General features: G+C 42.0%; 1 protein-coding gene across 1 annotated transcript in view; it reads left to right on the top strand.

Moving 5' to 3' along the window:
* Positions 1 to 11,838, top strand: part of LOC136426835 (brefeldin A-inhibited guanine nucleotide-exchange protein 3-like) — a 30,144-nt gene extending 18,306 nt beyond the window's left edge. The window contains exons 28-37 of the mRNA XM_066415590.1: positions 578 to 774; positions 1,356 to 1,557; positions 1,921 to 2,049; positions 2,539 to 2,833; positions 3,866 to 4,094; positions 4,600 to 4,715; positions 5,151 to 6,049; positions 6,688 to 6,899; positions 7,341 to 7,589; positions 11,134 to 11,838. Coding sequence (XP_066271687.1) covers positions 578 to 774; positions 1,356 to 1,557; positions 1,921 to 2,049; positions 2,539 to 2,833; positions 3,866 to 4,094; positions 4,600 to 4,715; positions 5,151 to 6,049; positions 6,688 to 6,899; positions 7,341 to 7,589; positions 11,134 to 11,280 — 2,675 coding nt within the window. The 3' untranslated portion in view covers positions 11,281 to 11,838. The remainder of the gene's footprint in view (positions 1 to 577; positions 775 to 1,355; positions 1,558 to 1,920; positions 2,050 to 2,538; positions 2,834 to 3,865; positions 4,095 to 4,599; positions 4,716 to 5,150; positions 6,050 to 6,687; positions 6,900 to 7,340; positions 7,590 to 11,133) is intronic.
* Positions 11,839 to 17,809: the final 5,971 nt, after the last annotated feature.

The following is a 17,809-nucleotide window of genomic DNA, read 5'->3' as shown; positions in this document are numbered from 1 at the left end:
GTGCTCCTAATTTTTTGGGTTGGGTGCACCAGTGCACCTATTTCCAAAAAAGAATTTCGAGCCCTGCTGGATGTTGTATTGAGGCCTCTTTAGGTGCAAAATGGTAGCTTACAACACGGTTTCATTCGTCATATCTTGCCATACGATTTTAATTTTGTAGGATTTTTAGCAGGCTATGCTTAAACCTATACTCACCTAATGGCAATTATGTTGTATTGATGCCTCTTAAGGTGCTAAATGGCAGCTTACGACGTGATCACATTCATCATAGCTTGTCATAAAATTATGATTCTAACATCGTAAGATTTTTAGCAGTCTGTGCCAAAAGCTAACCACCAACAAGGATCAAAGCCTTTTCATTTTGTACCGAAATTTGTAAGACACATTCACTACTATCATAAGAATGTCATCAGTTTACGATTGTCGTATAATCGTACAACGAATGTAACCGGCCCTTTTTGAAAAAAATGACAACTTTTGCAGGATGTTGTGTATCTACTAGTAGTTGAAGGGACCCAAACTTGACATCTTTGTAAGAATTTTGGTTTCAGACAATCTTGTCTTCCTTCACCCATAGGAGATCAAGACAGTGACTCAGACTCTGACGATGAGGATGACACTGACAGTGACTTTGAGCAGGTGGAGGCCCCACCTCCAGACCAGGAGGAGACCAGGGAACGTGGGGACCTGTGTCTGCCTGCCCTGGAGTATCTGCACAGGTGTCACAAGACACTGGCCTCCATGTACACCATGCCTTCATGTCCTGTCTTCAAGGTGAGAGGTTAATCAGGGTTTAAAGGTCTAAAGTCTGGTCAGAGGTAGAGGTTGCTCTTGATTTTTACTGGTCTAAATATCAGCATCAATAACATATGTCGATAATGTGTAAGCCTTCATGGCATATAAAAGAAAACAAGGGATCGCAAGTCTATATTGCATATATCAATGTATACATCATAGTTCATAGGCCCCCTTTCCACCAGACGGCAATCTTTGAGCACTTCTTGAGCGACCAAAATTGGATTTGATGTCTTAAAAGACAACAAAATAAACTTTTGGAATCCTTTCTTTGTCTGAAATTCTTTGATCAGACTAGGCAAGTCTTTTGCGGAAGGGGGGTGTTAGATGGAAATATCCTTGAAGACAATACAGTCCCCCATAAGGGATGGACAAGAAAGGGTAGTGTGTGTGAGTGGGGAGGGGGGCTTGCTTCAATCTTTAAAATGGAACATTATCATACTTGACAGCAAGAATCAGAATGTTTCAGAACTACTGAACTGAGAAAGAATTCTCAACAAACCTACAAGATATGGGTTACCATCAAACTTATAGTCAATTTAATCAATTTTTTCCACCAGGGTGCCAATCACATCAACATCAACAATGTACTGAAGATAGACACCAGGAGGGGAGCCGCAGATTCAGCAGCCAGGAAGAGATCGGCCTCAAGGTCAGGGGGGTCAGACTACGACAGTGATGACGAGGAAGAGGAGGATGAAGATGATGGAAGAGAGAGGAAGATGTCCAACTATCCGGTCTTCTCAATGGATGACAACACAGGTAAGTCCTTGTGTCTAGGATATTCCTTTGTATATATGTATCTTCTAATTTTCTATATGTATGTATATGTATATGTGTATGTATATGTACCCTCTTCTTGCTGTCTTACCCTGTTAGCAATGCAAAAGCCTATAGAACAATCCTCCTGGTTCTCTTATTGCGTCAGTGATGACAATAGATAGCTAAGCGCCAAGAAAACACATAATTCTGCCAAGATCGCATAGTTTCCCTATGATTTACATGTACATGTATGTGCCTGGTTAAAGCCTGCAGTTTGGAAAAGGCTGCTAGGTGGTGCATTAGTCAGTTCCTTCTGTAGTTATCCTGATAAAAGACTTAAAGATTGCACCTCTACCTGTGCAGGTGTTATCCGGGTGTGGTTCCTGCTCCTTGAAGGTTTGACAGGTTCTGTCACTACCTGTCCTAAGACATACCAGCCTCAGACCCTGGAGCTGCTCTTCAAACTCCTTAGATCTGTTGCAGAAGTGCCAGGTAAGATTGTACACGCCTGTTCCAACTCATGTTCTTTGTAGCAATGTGTTTGAACAAGCAGGAATAAGGACATGGTTGATTAGGTCTGTTAGTAGGGGTCATATGTAGTAGAAGTCTGCTTTGAAAACTACAGTTTTGGGCTATAACATCTACTTTGCTCAATGTGCAACTCTCCTCAGACATAGATGAATAATTCACAATGGCTCTTCCAAAGGACTACAAGTGGTATTATCAATCAGGACTCAGGACACCACTGGGGAGACTGTGATTCAAACCCTTGACCTCATGATCCAGAATTTGGAATTCTAACCACTTGACTATTGCACACAACAATTTTATCTTGATTTAGTTGTTTTCTTTACACTATGTTCGAAAGTTGATGTGTTATGCCGAAGGGCACTTATATACTATGGTAGTACAGAAGGACCAATTGGTAAATTAATGTATTGCAGGCATAGGTCTCACCATCTTTATGTTTCCCCCCTGCAGGTCCCCAGTTTGCAGTGTTCGCAGTGACCCATCTCCTCCTCCCCATGCTCCAATCCTGGGTACGACGCAGTCACCACGTCCCGGACTTCTGGGACACCTCCAAGGCAAACTTCAAACACGCGTGCGGCCTGTCCACGGACCTGGTGGTGGAACACACCAACATGTTCGCCGCACGGGACGAGACCTGGGTGTCCACCGACGTGCCTGTGATGATACGACAGCTGCTGAGTCTGCTGGTGGAGTGTATAGGACAGCCCGTGGAGGCTATATCTAGACTAGGATGTGCCTGTCTTAGGTAGGTTTGTCTTAAAGAGTTTTGTTTCTTCTGTCCCTGGTGCTGACTGTATTTCCCTGTCCCTGGTGCTGACTGTTTCCCTGTCCCTCGTGCTGACGGTGTTTCCATGTCCTTGGTGCTGACTGTATTTCTCTGTCCCTGGTGCTGACTGTGTTTCCCTGTTCTTGGTGCTGACTGTATTTCTCTGTCCCTCGTGCTGACGGTGTTTCCATGTCCTTGGTGCTGACTGTATTTCTCTGTCCCTGGTTCTGACTGTGTTTCCCTGGTGCTAACAGTGTTTCCCTATCTTTGGTGCTGACTGTGTTTCCCTGTCCCTGGTACTGACTGTGTTTCCCTGTACCTGGTGCTGACTGTTTCCCTGTCCTTAGTGCTGACTGAGCTTCCCTGGTGCTGAATGTGTTTCCCTGTCCCTAGTTCTGACTATGTTTCCCTGGTGCTGACAGTGTTTCCCTATCTTTGGTACTGACTGAGTTTCCCTGTCCCTGGTGCTGACTGTGTTTCCCTGTCCCTGGTGCTGACTGTGTTTCCCTGTCCCTGGTGCTGACTGTGTTTCCCTGCCCCTGGTGCTGACTGTGTTTCCCTGTCCCTGGTGCTGACTGTGTTTCCCTGCCCCTGGTGCTGACTGTGTTTCCCTGTCCTTGGCACTGACTGTGTTTTCCTATCCCTGGTGCTGACTGTGTTTCCCTGTCCTTGGCACTGACTGTGTTTTCCTATCCCTGGTGCTGACTGTGTTTCCCTGTCCCTGGTGCTGACTGTGTTTCCCTGTCCCTGGTTTTCTTTGACGAGAAATCAAAATATTTTATTTGACAATATTGAAAATAATCAGAGCACTAAAAAGAACATGCAACCAAAGACAGATACAGTACATAGGAATCAACAGTGAATTCAGGAGCATAAGCACTAGCACTTTGTGACACTTATGTTTCCAACAGTTAGCTTATGCCAGTAGTCAGATTTACTCAGTAGGCATCGGCCAAACTTTACAAGTACATTGTTGAAACAATGTCTTTATATTTCATTTACATCCATCAGACATTTGCTGCTGAGTGCTGGCCCTTCCTTTACTGAGGAGATGTGGTCGGTGGCGTGTGAGGGACTGCTGCACGCTGTCAACGCCAGTCTGAAGAGCGTGAAGCTGCTCATGGCGTGCTTCAACGCCGGCTCGCTGGAGTTTAACGGGGACGTGGGTCAGGCTAGGGTGTCGGCACGGACTGACTGCTCCGAGATGGAGTGTATCAGGATACGCAGTCTGGCTCAACAGGTGGGCTGTTTGTTTGTTTGTTTGTTTGTTTGTTTGTTTGTTTGTTTGTTTGTTTGTTTGCTTGTTTGCTTGTTTGCTTGTTTGTTTCTCTGAGATCCGTGTCCGCTGTCACAACACTCCCTCTTTTCTTAGACCATACAGAGTATACTTGTTTTCCAAATAATGCAATAATAAAAGAATTGGAAAAGGTACTGCATGTTTATTTCATTGAATTCTAACACAAATGTTCTCAGACTGATACTTATAATGGTTTCTTTATACATTGCACTAACTAAATCCTTTGACCTCCACAGACATATGTTAGCAGGTATAGTTGGGGCATTCTCAGTAGATAGCTTTAAACAATGCCTAGAGTTAGATGTGCAAAGGTTGGGTGTGACCGACTGTTTTATGTAGTATAACCAGCCATGCAAATCTGGTGTGTTACACTGGAGGACTCTTGTATCAGCAAAACAGAATGATACAATTGGTGAGTCCATTTTATATTCTCTATCATGTTTTGCAGGTGTTTCTAGTAGAGGACCAACAGGCGTCCAGTAACCCTGACCTGGAGGACGACAACCGGTCCTACATCTTCCTCATCCACCCACCTGACATGGAAGGATCGCCTGTGGGGAAAAGGTCAGCTTTATTTAACCTTAAGCAGACCGAGGTAGCCAATTTGCTACCAATTCTCTATTGGTTACAGGGTTAGTGATCAGGGAGCAGGTTAAATGATAATAGAATGCATTTGCAAGACCTGTCATCTTTTGGTGACTGTTCATAAATTCATTGCAAATGATTGAGGAACAAGTAGATGCATCACCTCTAATGAGATATTTATTCTACAATTGTTTCACCTTGTTTTGATCATTCTCTAAAACAAGTAGAATTTGTTTCTAAGAACTGTTTCTTTACTGTCCAATTGTTATTGTATTATTCCTTGTTTCCTTTTAAATCGGGGATATGATACAAATCCCAATACACTGGCTGTCAACAAGGAAATCCCAGAGTAAAGGTTTCTTGTTAAAGTTGCATACTCTTGGCACATACTCATTATTTGTCTCTTCCACACAGGATTCCCTTCAAGAATGTGGTGGTTGGTCTCATCTCCCACCAGCTCCTTCTCCAGCTCCTTGGCTCGTTGCTGTTGTCCGGTGCCGGGACCAAGAGCACTGCAGAGGAACACATCCTCGTCTCCACACCAATGAGTCCCCCTGGTGGGACTGCCGCGAACTGCGAGTCCAAAGACTCCAGCTCAAACAGCAAGCAGTCGGAACATTTGTCGGGACCGCTGGACTATTTGTCCCCTAAAAACCTGGTCAAGATATTCGAGTGCCTGTTAGAGTCGTACAACACGGCCTGTGAGTTCGATGCCCGACCGGGTTTGAAGTTTTTATTCCAGAAGGTGGGGAAGCTGGAGGCTGCGGGGAACCTGTACAAGCAGACTGAAAGTAGCCTCACGTTCTACATGCACGCCCTCATCGAAAAGTGCCAACACGCGGGCTCGAGTTTCACCCCGGAGAAGGTGAAAGAAATTCTTTACAGCAAAGAGCGGACGTCGTCCGCTTGCAGCACGGCAAGCACGGAAGCAGCGCCAGGAAAGGGACCCAGAAGGAGGAACTTTAAGCGAGCGCAGTCGTTCATCCACCCAGAGCTGAACATCATGCCAGACGTGGCAGACAACCAGAACTGGGTTTTCCTTCGGCTGAACCGCATGGTCGCGGAGCTGTGCAGTAATTACATCCAGATGTTGATCAACAAGAGTCTGGGAGAACAGGGAGCCGACAACATCACCGACGAACCCCACCTCTTCCTGCTCAGCGCCGAGGCGCAGAATCCGAAAGACGAGAAGAAGAAGGTCCTGATGCCAGTTCCTCCAGAGAAGAAATCAACAAGCCCCATGGGAGAGGTCCTCCAGATCCAGCCGCAGGGTCAAACGCTGGGGCAGGTCACGACGGAAGAGCCGCAGCAAGGTAATCGTTTTCCCGGGATCCCGGTTGATATGTCGCACATGCAGATGAACGGAGGTGTTTTGCGCTGCGTCACGTTGTCCTACCCTGTTCCCTGGGATGCAGACGTGGGCGTGGTCACAAAGGGAGGGAGGAGGATGGAGGAGGTGGGAGGAGGGGAGGGTAAGGTTCCAGGTTGAGACTAGGTGGAGGCAGGGTATGTGTTGAGGTGGAGGTAAAATCTGCTTCGCGCAAGTCTGTAAAAGCTTCCAAGAACAAAATTACAGCTGATTTAGAAAAGCAAAAGTTATAAAACTGAAAATGCCACAGATGCTGGGAGATCAGGAGAAGCTATCTGTTCTGGCAATGTCAGACTCGCTTGCAATGTCAGACTCAAGAAGCTCCTAAAACTTGCACAGTTATCCATATAATCTATGTGTACAGTATACAATTAGTTATCAATTCTGATTTGAAACCAGTCTCCACAAAAGTTAAACTGCTCATTTTACAGCACAACAGTTCTATATGTTGAGTTGGGAGGCAAACTGCAAGGAACCTTAGTGTTTGGACTATCGCAGGTGGTGACTTCTTCTACATGCTTGGTCTGTGGTTCCCCTGAAACACAAGACTTGCAACTAACAATGTCTACTTGTTCTCCCCAGGAGGAAGACGGGGCTCCACTGACAGCGGAGGCAGCAGCGCAGAGGGGAAGTCTTCCGACAATAAGGACGAGGCAAGGCCCAAGGAGGAGAGGAAGGAACGTAAGGGGAAGATGGAGAGTATCTACACCTTAGCCACCAACAAGACCATCGACAAACTGGTGGCACAGTACAAGAAACACAAGCAGCATCAGTCCATGACTACATTTGTGAAGGTGGGACTGTTGGTAGAGGTTGACGGTATAAACGCCCCCTGGCATTATTTGTCAGTACTGCAGACACATGGCCACAGCAGGTGGTATGACATTGCACAACATGCCAAACATAAGCCGTGCATAGTCAATATTACCTATAACCAATGAAACCAATGAATGCTGTATGTAGAGATAAAAATTCTAAAACTACAATAGTTTTAAGTGAAGATCCATGCTTTAAAACACTGAAGCTTGACCTCCAGGTCGTTGGGGGGACAAGGTAGCAATGAAGCTTGCAGTCCTGGTTACTAGTATTTCTTCTTCTTTTCTGGTATCAGGTACTCTTTGTCTTAACCCTCACTATACTGAGGTCCATATCAACCAGTACTATTAAGGATATGTTGAGGTGAACTTGGCATGCTAAAGGTTAGTCATGTTTAATCCCATTTTCTGTTACTGTAGGAGGAAAAGCAGGGCGATAGATCCACATCCAGCCTCATGAAGGGCCCTCCTCCTGTACCGGGTAAGGGGCAGAACCAGCAACAGTCACCAGAGGGCGCTGCTGAGCAGAACGGCGCCAAGCAGCAACCCCAGCAGCAGCAACCCAGGTCCCAACAGGACAGGAAGAAGTCAGAAGTGATGAAAGATTCGGACGCGAGGGTGCAGACCTGGACTGAGATTGTCTTATCAACTCTGCAACTTCTGCAGAAGGTTGGAATTTATTCAATGACTTCTTCATTTTCATTTGAAATTAAATCCTTCAAAAGTGACATTTCCTAATATTACAGGAAAAGTATGTATTTGGATACTCTTGGATCACTTTTTTTGTAACTGGCTAAAACATAGTCAAGATAGATTTTTTCTACATATCTATTGTACCACAAATATTCAAATACATGACATATATTTGGGTTATGTTACATTAAAGTACAAACTGATGTATAAAAACATGTCAGTTTAACCAGTGAATACTTGATGAATTTGTAAAAGTGGAAACTAAGTCAAAGGTAATTTTGCTTTGGTGACAAAGAATATACTTGCTGCTGAAAGGTTTCGCTCTGGCTTTGTAGTCACGTGGATGTGGGCAGATACAGTCTATCTAGTGACTAATGCCACACCTACACACAAGGCCTGCATATCTCTGTCTCCGAGCATTGTTTGAAGCCATCTGACAAAGACGCCCCTGCTGTAAGAGTATACTTGTATGGTTGTTATGTATCTGTGGGCAGATTAATGTTATCGGGCAGATTCAGTGACTAGTACCACACCTACACGTAAGGTCTTCATATCTCTGCCTCCGAGCATTGATTGATGCCATCTGATAAACCTGCCCCTACCATATGACACTGTACTATTCAACCAAACTGGAAAGGAATATACATTTGAACTTGTTTTTCTAAATGTTTCACACTGGCATTGTAGACATGTTGTGTGGGCAGATACATTCTATCTATTGGCTAATGCCACACCTAAGACCTGCCTACAGTGTCTGCCTTCGAGCATTGAACAAAGCCATCTGATAAAGGTGCCCCTACCATATGACCACTATCCAACCAAACTGGAAAGGAATATACATTTGAACTTGTTTTTCTAAATGTTTCACACTCGCATTGTAGACATGTTGTGTGGGCAGATACATTCTATCTATAGGCTAATGCCACACCTAATTATAAGGCCTGCCTACAGTGTCTGCCTTCGAGCATTGAACAAAGCCATCTGATAAAGTTGCCCCTACCGTATGACCACTATTCAACCAAACTGGACATTTTATACTTCACACTGGTATTGTAGACATTGTAGTCATGTTGTGTGAGCAAATACAATCTATCTATTGGCTTGCCACACCTACACCTAAGGCCTGCGTATAGTGTCTGCCTCTGCGCATTGTTCAAACCCATCTGATAAAGGTGCCCCTACACTATGACCACCATTCAACCAAACTGGACAGGTTAATGGCAGGATGGCGCACGCCCGGCCGTATCACGCAGCTGTGGCTGTTACGGTCATTTATCTCTGTCACCGGCGGTTACGGAAGAAGTCGCAGCTGCCCCTCCCTCTGTCACATGTGGTCAACGGCGCGCAACGCTCACGATTGTACATCCCACAATTCTGCAAACCCTGTCTTTTCTTCTGTTGTACAACTGTTGCAGCATGTCTCTGAGTTGATGACTATATTCCGGTCATAAAATCCTAGTCACACTTTTGGTGTGATTATGAACTGGGTTCTTGGAGGTATATTTCTATACGTCTATAGCCTTAACCTTCTCCCTGCTATCTTACCCTGTTGTCCATACCAATTTAGTACCCCAAAGCTACCTTAGTAGAGAGAAGGTTAAGTCAGATTTAAAGGTGTTTTTTAAGTCAAGTTAGTGGATTGTTAGGGAACGGGCAATGACCCTGAGTGTACAAAAGATATTTCAATGACCGATAGTAACCCCCAGGCGGCAAAGAGTCCACGGGCCCCACTCCTTTGCAACAGCTGGGGCCATTTTGTTATCTAGGGCTGGAAAAAGTGCACAAAAAGCCATTCAATATAATATCATCGTGTATTTCTTTATTGTGGTATTTCGTCAGTTTATTACTTTCAAGTTCTAAGCTGATTTAAATCATCTTTTTTTTTTAAATGTGATCTAAATTCTGTAAGCGATCTGGATATGAACTTTTTTACCATTGTGGTGTCCCCCCTGCCAGGTTTCTTTCAAACTGCAGTTTGTAAGTATGTTAAATACCACCACAAGGCAACATGGATAAAGATATGGTGCTGTCTAATTTTTATTTAAACACATTAAATGAGCTTTTTTATCTAATCCACTTGCAACTAATCTATGCTCAATTAAGATTTTGGATGTGGATTCTGACACAGCAAAATAAGGTTAAACCTCAAGTAGAAAGTTAGTGCTATCGTGCAACTGGTGTTGTTTTTTAGAATTTTGATAATTAGATAGTAATGGGGAAAAGTGAACTATTTTGTTCATCTTAAAGGAAACTGTAAGATTGGAATGTTTATGACTTGACACGCAAGACAAATGTATCTATGTATCTAAGTGTATAATTTGTGGCGGGCCTCTTGTTTAAGAGGGCGGCCGCTAAAAGCCGGTACGATAAGACGCCAATCGCTTCTAGACGCTATCGCATTGCGGCTGTCCCGCTCGGAAAAATCATTGGCTACCATCGACTCGTTGAAACGTACGCTTATCGATTTTTCGACAAAAATGGGTTCGCGGCTCTCGCCATGCTTTTAGCAGACCCTTAGAAGACAGAAGTGTGCATAGATATCATGGCTGAAACGATACTTAACCTGTATTAGGACAATTAAGAGATTACATCATTGCCCTCTTGACCTCTGTGGCTTGAGTAATGACCCTTGTTCCTCTCGGTAAGCCGCCTTTCACACACCCGTGCTTGATTAACCGCTAATGAACGTGGGACCTTCCTGATACATCCACAGCCGTCTGACAGTGATCAACAACCCCTCCCTCGCCCGAGGAAGCACCATCGCCATGGCGATCTGATACGTGCCCCTCCCGTATTGCCGCCGACACAAATAGGTGGCACTAACTTGCTTACCGGCCGCATGGTAGTTTCAGGTCTTAAGAGTTAACAAGTTTTCCCCGTATTTCCCAGAGTGATGCAGCTGTTGTGTAATAGATCCGGGCTGGTTTGTCTGGGGGTGGCGAGGTTTCCCCGTCTCAGAGGAGCCCGGTTATCTTAAGGAGTCATCTGTCGGTAGATTGACCAACTTTGTTACCACTTGACGAGATTTCCTCACTTTCCGGGTTATGGTCCTGTTGTCACTTGTACTTCATGGTTGGGATCCTTCCCTTGGAAAATAGATATTTAGGAAATAGAAATGTTTTGAAAGATTTGCGACCCATTTCAAATGTAATGTACAGTAGGTGTAGCATTTTGATTAATTCTTATATAGAACTAAGACCTAAATGTGTCATATGAATTTCTCAGCAAGCTCACAAAAAGCCTTCCTTCTCAACAAGCAAAATTTAAAGATTCAATCAAACAAATGTTAAAACACCATTTGGAAATCAACATGAAAAGATAATCATTGTTGACCTTTAACCTGACTTTTTTATAACCTTTGACCTAACCTTCTGTCAGTGTCTGTCAGCATATGGAATGCAGCCACTCTAATGTATCCAAATAACAAAAGACACACAAGCACACAAACAAACAGACACTAACAGAAAACTATCTTCTGCTATCTGAAGTTTTATCTTATATTCTTCTTGTTCCCCCACAGATGCCAGACAAACAGTTCTGTGCGCTCCTCCCCGCTGTCTTCCCGTGCATCAACCAGCTGGTGTGTCACGTGACCGACCCAGGGCTGCGACAAGCTGTCCGTGATTGGCTAGAACGCATTGGCAAGGTCTACGGCATCATACCATAACACTTCTGATTTGTGGCCACTTTCTGGAATTCTCAACAAAGATAATCTTCCACCAACATTAGGTTGTGTTTCAACTGCTTGTGAATTTAAGGAGAGAAATTTGATCTGACTATCAACTATCAACAATTTTCACAAATCAGAAGAAGACGTTTGTTTTGTTACATTTGTTCTGTTCTGTTCTGTTCTGTTGCAAATTGTTTGCTTTAAGTTGGTTACTTGGTTGATTGGTTGACTGCTTTGCGAAGTTCAGCAGTAGCAAAAACAAAGTCTTGCTCGGTAAGTCATTGATGTTTAGTCCTGTAAAGTTTATGACTTATTCTATTTCTGTTTTTGGCCTATTTTCGGTCCAGTGCAATCTAAAATTTAGCTTTTGAATTCTGGTCATAGTCTTGAAAAGATGATTTGTATGAGGCAATCATATAATTTGTATGTCTGAAGCTGTTGTACTGGACACATGGCAATTGCTCGCAGAATCTTGCTAATTGTTGAACAAACTTCAAATCTACGCTTCAAAATCAAATGTTTGATATTAGAAAAATAAGCCCAATTTCAAAACTACATTTTTGTGTCATGAGTCATTTTAAGAACTAGAGACATAGGTTTTTAATATTAAAAATGGTTGCCAGCAGCTAGATAGCTTCAACATCAGCAGAGTTGTTTGAAGTGGAAGTGCCATGATTGGTTAGTATTGATCACATGATCGAAAGGCCTCGTCCTCATTGGTCTATTGGTTTACATGCTAATACAATCAATCATGTCCAGGTGCAATCTGTGAGGAGCCCTTATCACCCATTGTTTCTCTTGTGTTTTTTGTGGCATCCTACCTGTGGAAATTCTTGGCTTTAGTGATGGTAATAGTCAGACACCTGCTGAGAGCAATGAAGGTAGAATGACATAAAACTTTAACAGTGGAACTAATTACTGTATATATTCTGCTGGTACATATTGTTTGCTGGATACTATAGGTTAGGCCAGACAAAGGGGAGGCTCTATTGAAGTTTGAACATTTGTTCCTACTTGTGGGAGTCCAGTCACGAAGGCTGGATCCGGAATGATTAGCGTGCTATGCGGAAAAGAACCACAAATTGTCGGGTCCCCCGAAAGTGCGAAATGGAACGAAATGGAACGAAATGGAACGAAATGGAACGAAATGGAACGAAATGGAACGAAATGGAACGAAATGGAACGAAATGGAACGAAATGGAACGAAATGGAACGAAATGGAACGAAATGGAACGAACTAAAACAACATATGTAACATTATGAAATGAAATACCAGTAGATAACGAAGTATAAGGAGTAGACTGGAACAGGAAACATTTTAGATACAGAAGTGAGTGGTAAATACATAGTATAACGTGTTTTATTTCTTGAATCTATGTAATAATATTAGATACAACATTTTTGTCGCGTTTGTGTGACTAGATTCTTCCTTGAAAATGGAAGCGCCGCTTGCAAAGATATCCGCCGCTCTTCCTTGTGTACCAACGATCTGCAAATGAACTGCTGCAAATAGCAGGGAAAACAAGCAAACGGAACTGAGTATCGAAGTTAGGACTAGATTATACAGTTGGTGGTAACAGTGCATCTCATAATTCACCAAGAGGGCATGAGGCAAGCGTTATTTTATTATCTATAAATCTCTCCCCCAAATGGAGCCCCGCATACAAATAAACCGGCATTGTTGCCAGCGCGACGGAACTGTGGGTGTGCTGCCGACAGGTTGAATCAAACCCCGACTTTCCATTTATTCAAATACGGTTTTAGTCCATAACTGGTACGTAGCATATGCATATCTTTCCAATTGTTCGGCTTAAAGTCAGACCCCTGACCCCTGAATGGACCCCTCCGTTAATGATATTTAAATGAAGCTCTGCGGCGCGTCACACATTTCACACATTTCACACTCCATTCAAACACGGACGTGGAGTCCCCTGGAGACATTTATGCTTCCTTGTTCACGACAAAACAAAGGGAGGGTGTGAACGAGCAATGCATGTATTTCACGGTTCACACAACACGCAAACACGCTAGCTGTATACATAATAAGATTACGCTTGCCTCGTGCCCTCTTGGAGATGCAATATTACCATCAACTTCTGCAATACTATTTCCGTTTGCTTGTTTTCCCTGCTATTTGCAGCAGTTCATTTGCAGATCGTTGGTACACAAGCAAGAGAGGCGGATCTCTTTGCTCGCGGCGTCTCCATTTTCAGGGAAGAATCTAGCCACACAAACGCGACAAAAACGTTGTATTTAATATTATTACATCAATTCAAGAAATAAAACACGTTATATTATGTATTTACCACTCACTTCTGTATTTAAAATGCTTCCTGTTCCGGTCTACCCCTAATAATTCGCTATCTACTGGTATTTAATTTCATAATGTTACATATGTTGTTTTAGTTCGTTCCATTTCGTTCCATTTCGTTCCATTTCGTTCCATTTCGTTCCATTTCGTTCCATTTCGTTCCATTTCGTTCCATTTCGTTCCATTTCGTTCCATTTCGTTCCATTTCGTTCCATTTCGTTCCATTTCGTTCCATTTCGTTCCATTTCGTTCCATTTCGTTCCATTTCGCACTTTCGGGGGACCGCAAATTGTCATCACGTATTGACAGGGAATTGGTAAATATACAGCTGGTTTCATTATAAATTGATACCAGACGAACGGCACAAAAGTTTTCAGAATCGTTTATGAACACGGCATCACGGAACCGCCGCCAAATCCACCCGGTGTTTCCGATAAAAGGGGTGAAATCGTGAAGTCATAAAAAGCGACCGTTCCTTTATGATTTGGAGAGGAGGGCGTATTAATCATCCATTGGCGCCCGTGCCAGGAAATCGATAATCCTTGACAAAAGTGGAGGTACCCCGCATGAGGGTGTTTTTGTCCGCTGTTTTGTGTTCGGGCAAATATCACCCCCAATTACCAACCACCAGATCAGGGCGTCAAAACATTGACAATGGGGAACTGGTGGGCATGGTCCTGGGGGCATCTCAAACTTCTGACATCCCTCGAAAGCGTAGGAAGTAACATTTGGACATGTTTTATGACAGATATTTATGTCAAACGGAAACAGGAATGATTGGAAACCAAGAAGAACATTCTCATAAAACTTTTCAAAAGTCTGGATGCTGATTACAAAGTTTTATGCCGTGTAGAATTCAGAAACTGCAGCAGTTTCGTTTCCAGATGTGAAGATGACATATTGGGAGAAAGCTGTAGCTTTGAAGTGCTCCCCTATTTAGAAATACGGGCAAGAACGATATTCAAACATTGATTTATATTGTACCGTCCTATTAGAGCTTTGTTGAATGATTGTATATTTTGGTGCGGCTATCAAAGAGTTATTGCTATTGGAAATTAAATATGCATAATATAAACTTTAAGGAAGCAAAAAAGTAGTACTCAGATTTTATGGCTATGTATAGATAAATTTATTTGGTGAATGCTTATAATTTGAAATAAACATTATGCTTTTGGTAGGTGCAATATGGAATATATGATAACTTTGTTACTAAAAGTTTCTCTTTTTGTTGAGCTGGTAAAACATTTGCATAGGTTTTAGGTTGAAGGTATTTCTATTTCAGCTTTTTTTTCCATTCCAGATTATACTTTCCATACTTTCCTTTGTTTTCTATAGCCTGGCTGCGACCTTGTTGCAATTTAGGTATAAGATTAGCTGTATCAAACAGTCATACTCCACCAATAGCAGTGTCCTTCCAACTGATTTCATCCATTTTCCATTTCATGAAATGTGATCAATGTGCAGTCTTCTTCCCATTATGCTGTATGGAATTAGACACGTAGATAATTGTAGGTTCTGGTACACTTCATATGTCCTTAAATTATAGCCTTCTCATTGATAGGGGAGGACATGGCCCTGCTCGAACCAATGATACTAGGAGATGCAATTATGGCAGTTATTTTTGTGAAGGTCGTATTGGCTTCATACACAATATAGTGACCTTTCAGAGGTGAATTCTGGTTTTGATGAACCCACATAGTCTGCGAAACACACAAAAGATGTGTTTTTATTTTTGTTCTCAAGAGTTTTTTTTTTTCTAATATGACAGTCACATTTTAGTAGTGTGATTTGACAAGTTTTGTTAATTGTTTTTTTAGGAATCTGCTGAAGAAAAGTTTGTTATACATGTATGTTCAAAGACATGTACTTGAAAATCAGCATTTTGCAAGTCAAGACTCACTGTTATTCCAATGCCAGCTGCGTCAGCTGTTATACATGTTTTACTAAGATAACAATGATGATGATGGCTCGATATAAACCTTGCAATTTGTGCGTTCCTGATATGATTCTGTCGTATTGTAACCAAATATATGAAATGTAAACAGATTTAAGCTGTTTATTGTGAAAAATGGCAAATGGTGTTATTTGGGATTTTCTAACAATTGTGAATTTCTGGTGAAAATGAAAGATGAAAATGTGTAAATGCCGTTTAAAGGAAAAAGAAAATTAAATGCTAAGAATCTGTATTCGGATTAATAAAGTCTGAATTGTGTCAGCTGGTTGGATGGATATGTGGTTGGTTGGTTGGTTGGTTGGTTGGTTGGTTGGTTGGTTGGTTGGTGGGTTAACTGGTTGGTTGGTTGGTTGGTTGGTTGGTTGGTTGGTTGGTTGACTGGTCAATATTGAAAAAGAACAATTTTGGAATTCTCTTATTTGACGTCTACCTACTAAATATCAAAATTTCACTGTAATATTACACTTAAAGACTATATCAAAGTCTAATTTGTCAGCAAATTCGTTTGCACATGTTTACCGTTACTTCCTCTCTTGTGATAGACATTATAGGAATATATAATTACCCACCATACTTCCTTTCTTGGCATTTCCTTGTAGTTCTGTCGTTCTGTTTGTTCACGTAGCACGTCCTTCATGAAAAGGTTTCCTCAAATTTGCTCAGGTGCTTCCCTAGCTTAGGGTACAATTTGGACCTCAGCCAAATACGGTAATTCACTTTATCTTCACGGTAGCAAAATTTCACAGTGTAAGGAAAATTGACATTTTTGCTGAACTTTAACTTAACGGTGGCAGCAAGTGATTTAGAAACAGGACGTGTGAAGGAATCATAAGTAATAACATCATGTTTTTTTACAGTGATGATGAGTTCCCGGTACAGAGGTGATTGTGAAAACAGTAAACATAAAGTTACAGTGAAAGAAACAAGAATTACAGTACTACATGATATCCTGCAGGTGTAGGAACCGCTGACTCAGGTGATTTACAACTTGGGTTCTTCATCAAAACAATCAGCCACACCTGTGAGTAACATGTGTATTGGACCATTCTTGCACGACTCACGAAAGAAAATGCCAGCAAATATGAAGGCGTATAAGCCTTTTGAATTGACACAAATATGATAACTTGTTTATTGACCAATTATTCTGTCAGTAAATATCCATCTATACTTCATTGTCCAAAAATGGAACTGTTTAAACTATTTTTTATAAGCTATCTGAAACTCACAAAACATGTTCCTATGACTTTAACGGACAATGGTCTCTACCAATACAATATAGCTTCTGCCCAATGTGTTATTTGAATGCCTTTTATTATTTACTACTCAGTATGGTGATTGTTGGGAGTGTGTCAGAGTGCATGTCCTTGGCTAACTGATTTGAGTTATAGATGCCAAAACAACATTACTATCCAAGAATAGAAGAATCAATCGCATGCTGTTGTCACAAGTTTATGAGTTTCTTTTTAAAAATCATTCTATTTTTGGAGCTCCTCGAATGGCAGTTGCCAACAGATGCAGAGGCAGTTGAACTTGAAAGAGGACAACAACTGTTTGCAGTTTATTTCATATCCCTATATTAAAAAAGCCCAAGGTAATTTCAGAACGTCAAAACTGGAAATATTCTGGAAATGGCAATCTGTATGATATTAACATTTACTTGCTCATGTAGCACATTTCTATCAAGATTCTATACTTCGGGCATTTGAAAAGAGCACAGAAACAAGCTGCAGGAAGAGTCCTTTATATATTAGAACCACCAAAAAATCAGTGCCCATATTTTAAATGAGTTCCCACCACACAACAACATGGTATATTTGCTCCAAGAAGGTCGATATACAATGGGATGGTGTAAACTTACTAATACTAGTAGTATGTATATATGTAGAGAGAACTAGAAAACTGAGTTTGAAATCTGACTTCTAACATTCTGAACTTGCTTTTGGCTCCTTTAAAATGATTTACCTGCAGCCCATTGAGCGATTACATGCACCTGTAGAAAGTGCAGGTGTAACCACTGGTCTATGGTGACAGCATCAGAAACAATGCACAATGGACAGGTGTCAATATTTAGACTCCCTTCCTCTGATGTTTTGCGGCCCAGTCAATACAAGATAGTTTACTCTGCCTGTTATCTTTCTTGCCTCCAAGAAGCACCGCCTTCAAATGGCTTGATGGAGAAATCAGTGGTTTAGATACACTATTTTTTGTCTCAGTATGTCATTGATGATTGTGTACTGCTAGCAATTTTCATGCTTTGGTCT

This window comes from Branchiostoma lanceolatum, chromosome 1 (assembly GCF_035083965.1).
Source record: "Branchiostoma lanceolatum isolate klBraLanc5 chromosome 1, klBraLanc5.hap2, whole genome shotgun sequence".
Classification (NCBI taxonomy): Eukaryota; Metazoa; Chordata; class Leptocardii; order Amphioxiformes; family Branchiostomatidae; genus Branchiostoma; species Branchiostoma lanceolatum.
Note: the sequence above shows the minus strand (reverse complement) of the source record. Positions and strands in the feature narration are given on the sequence as shown.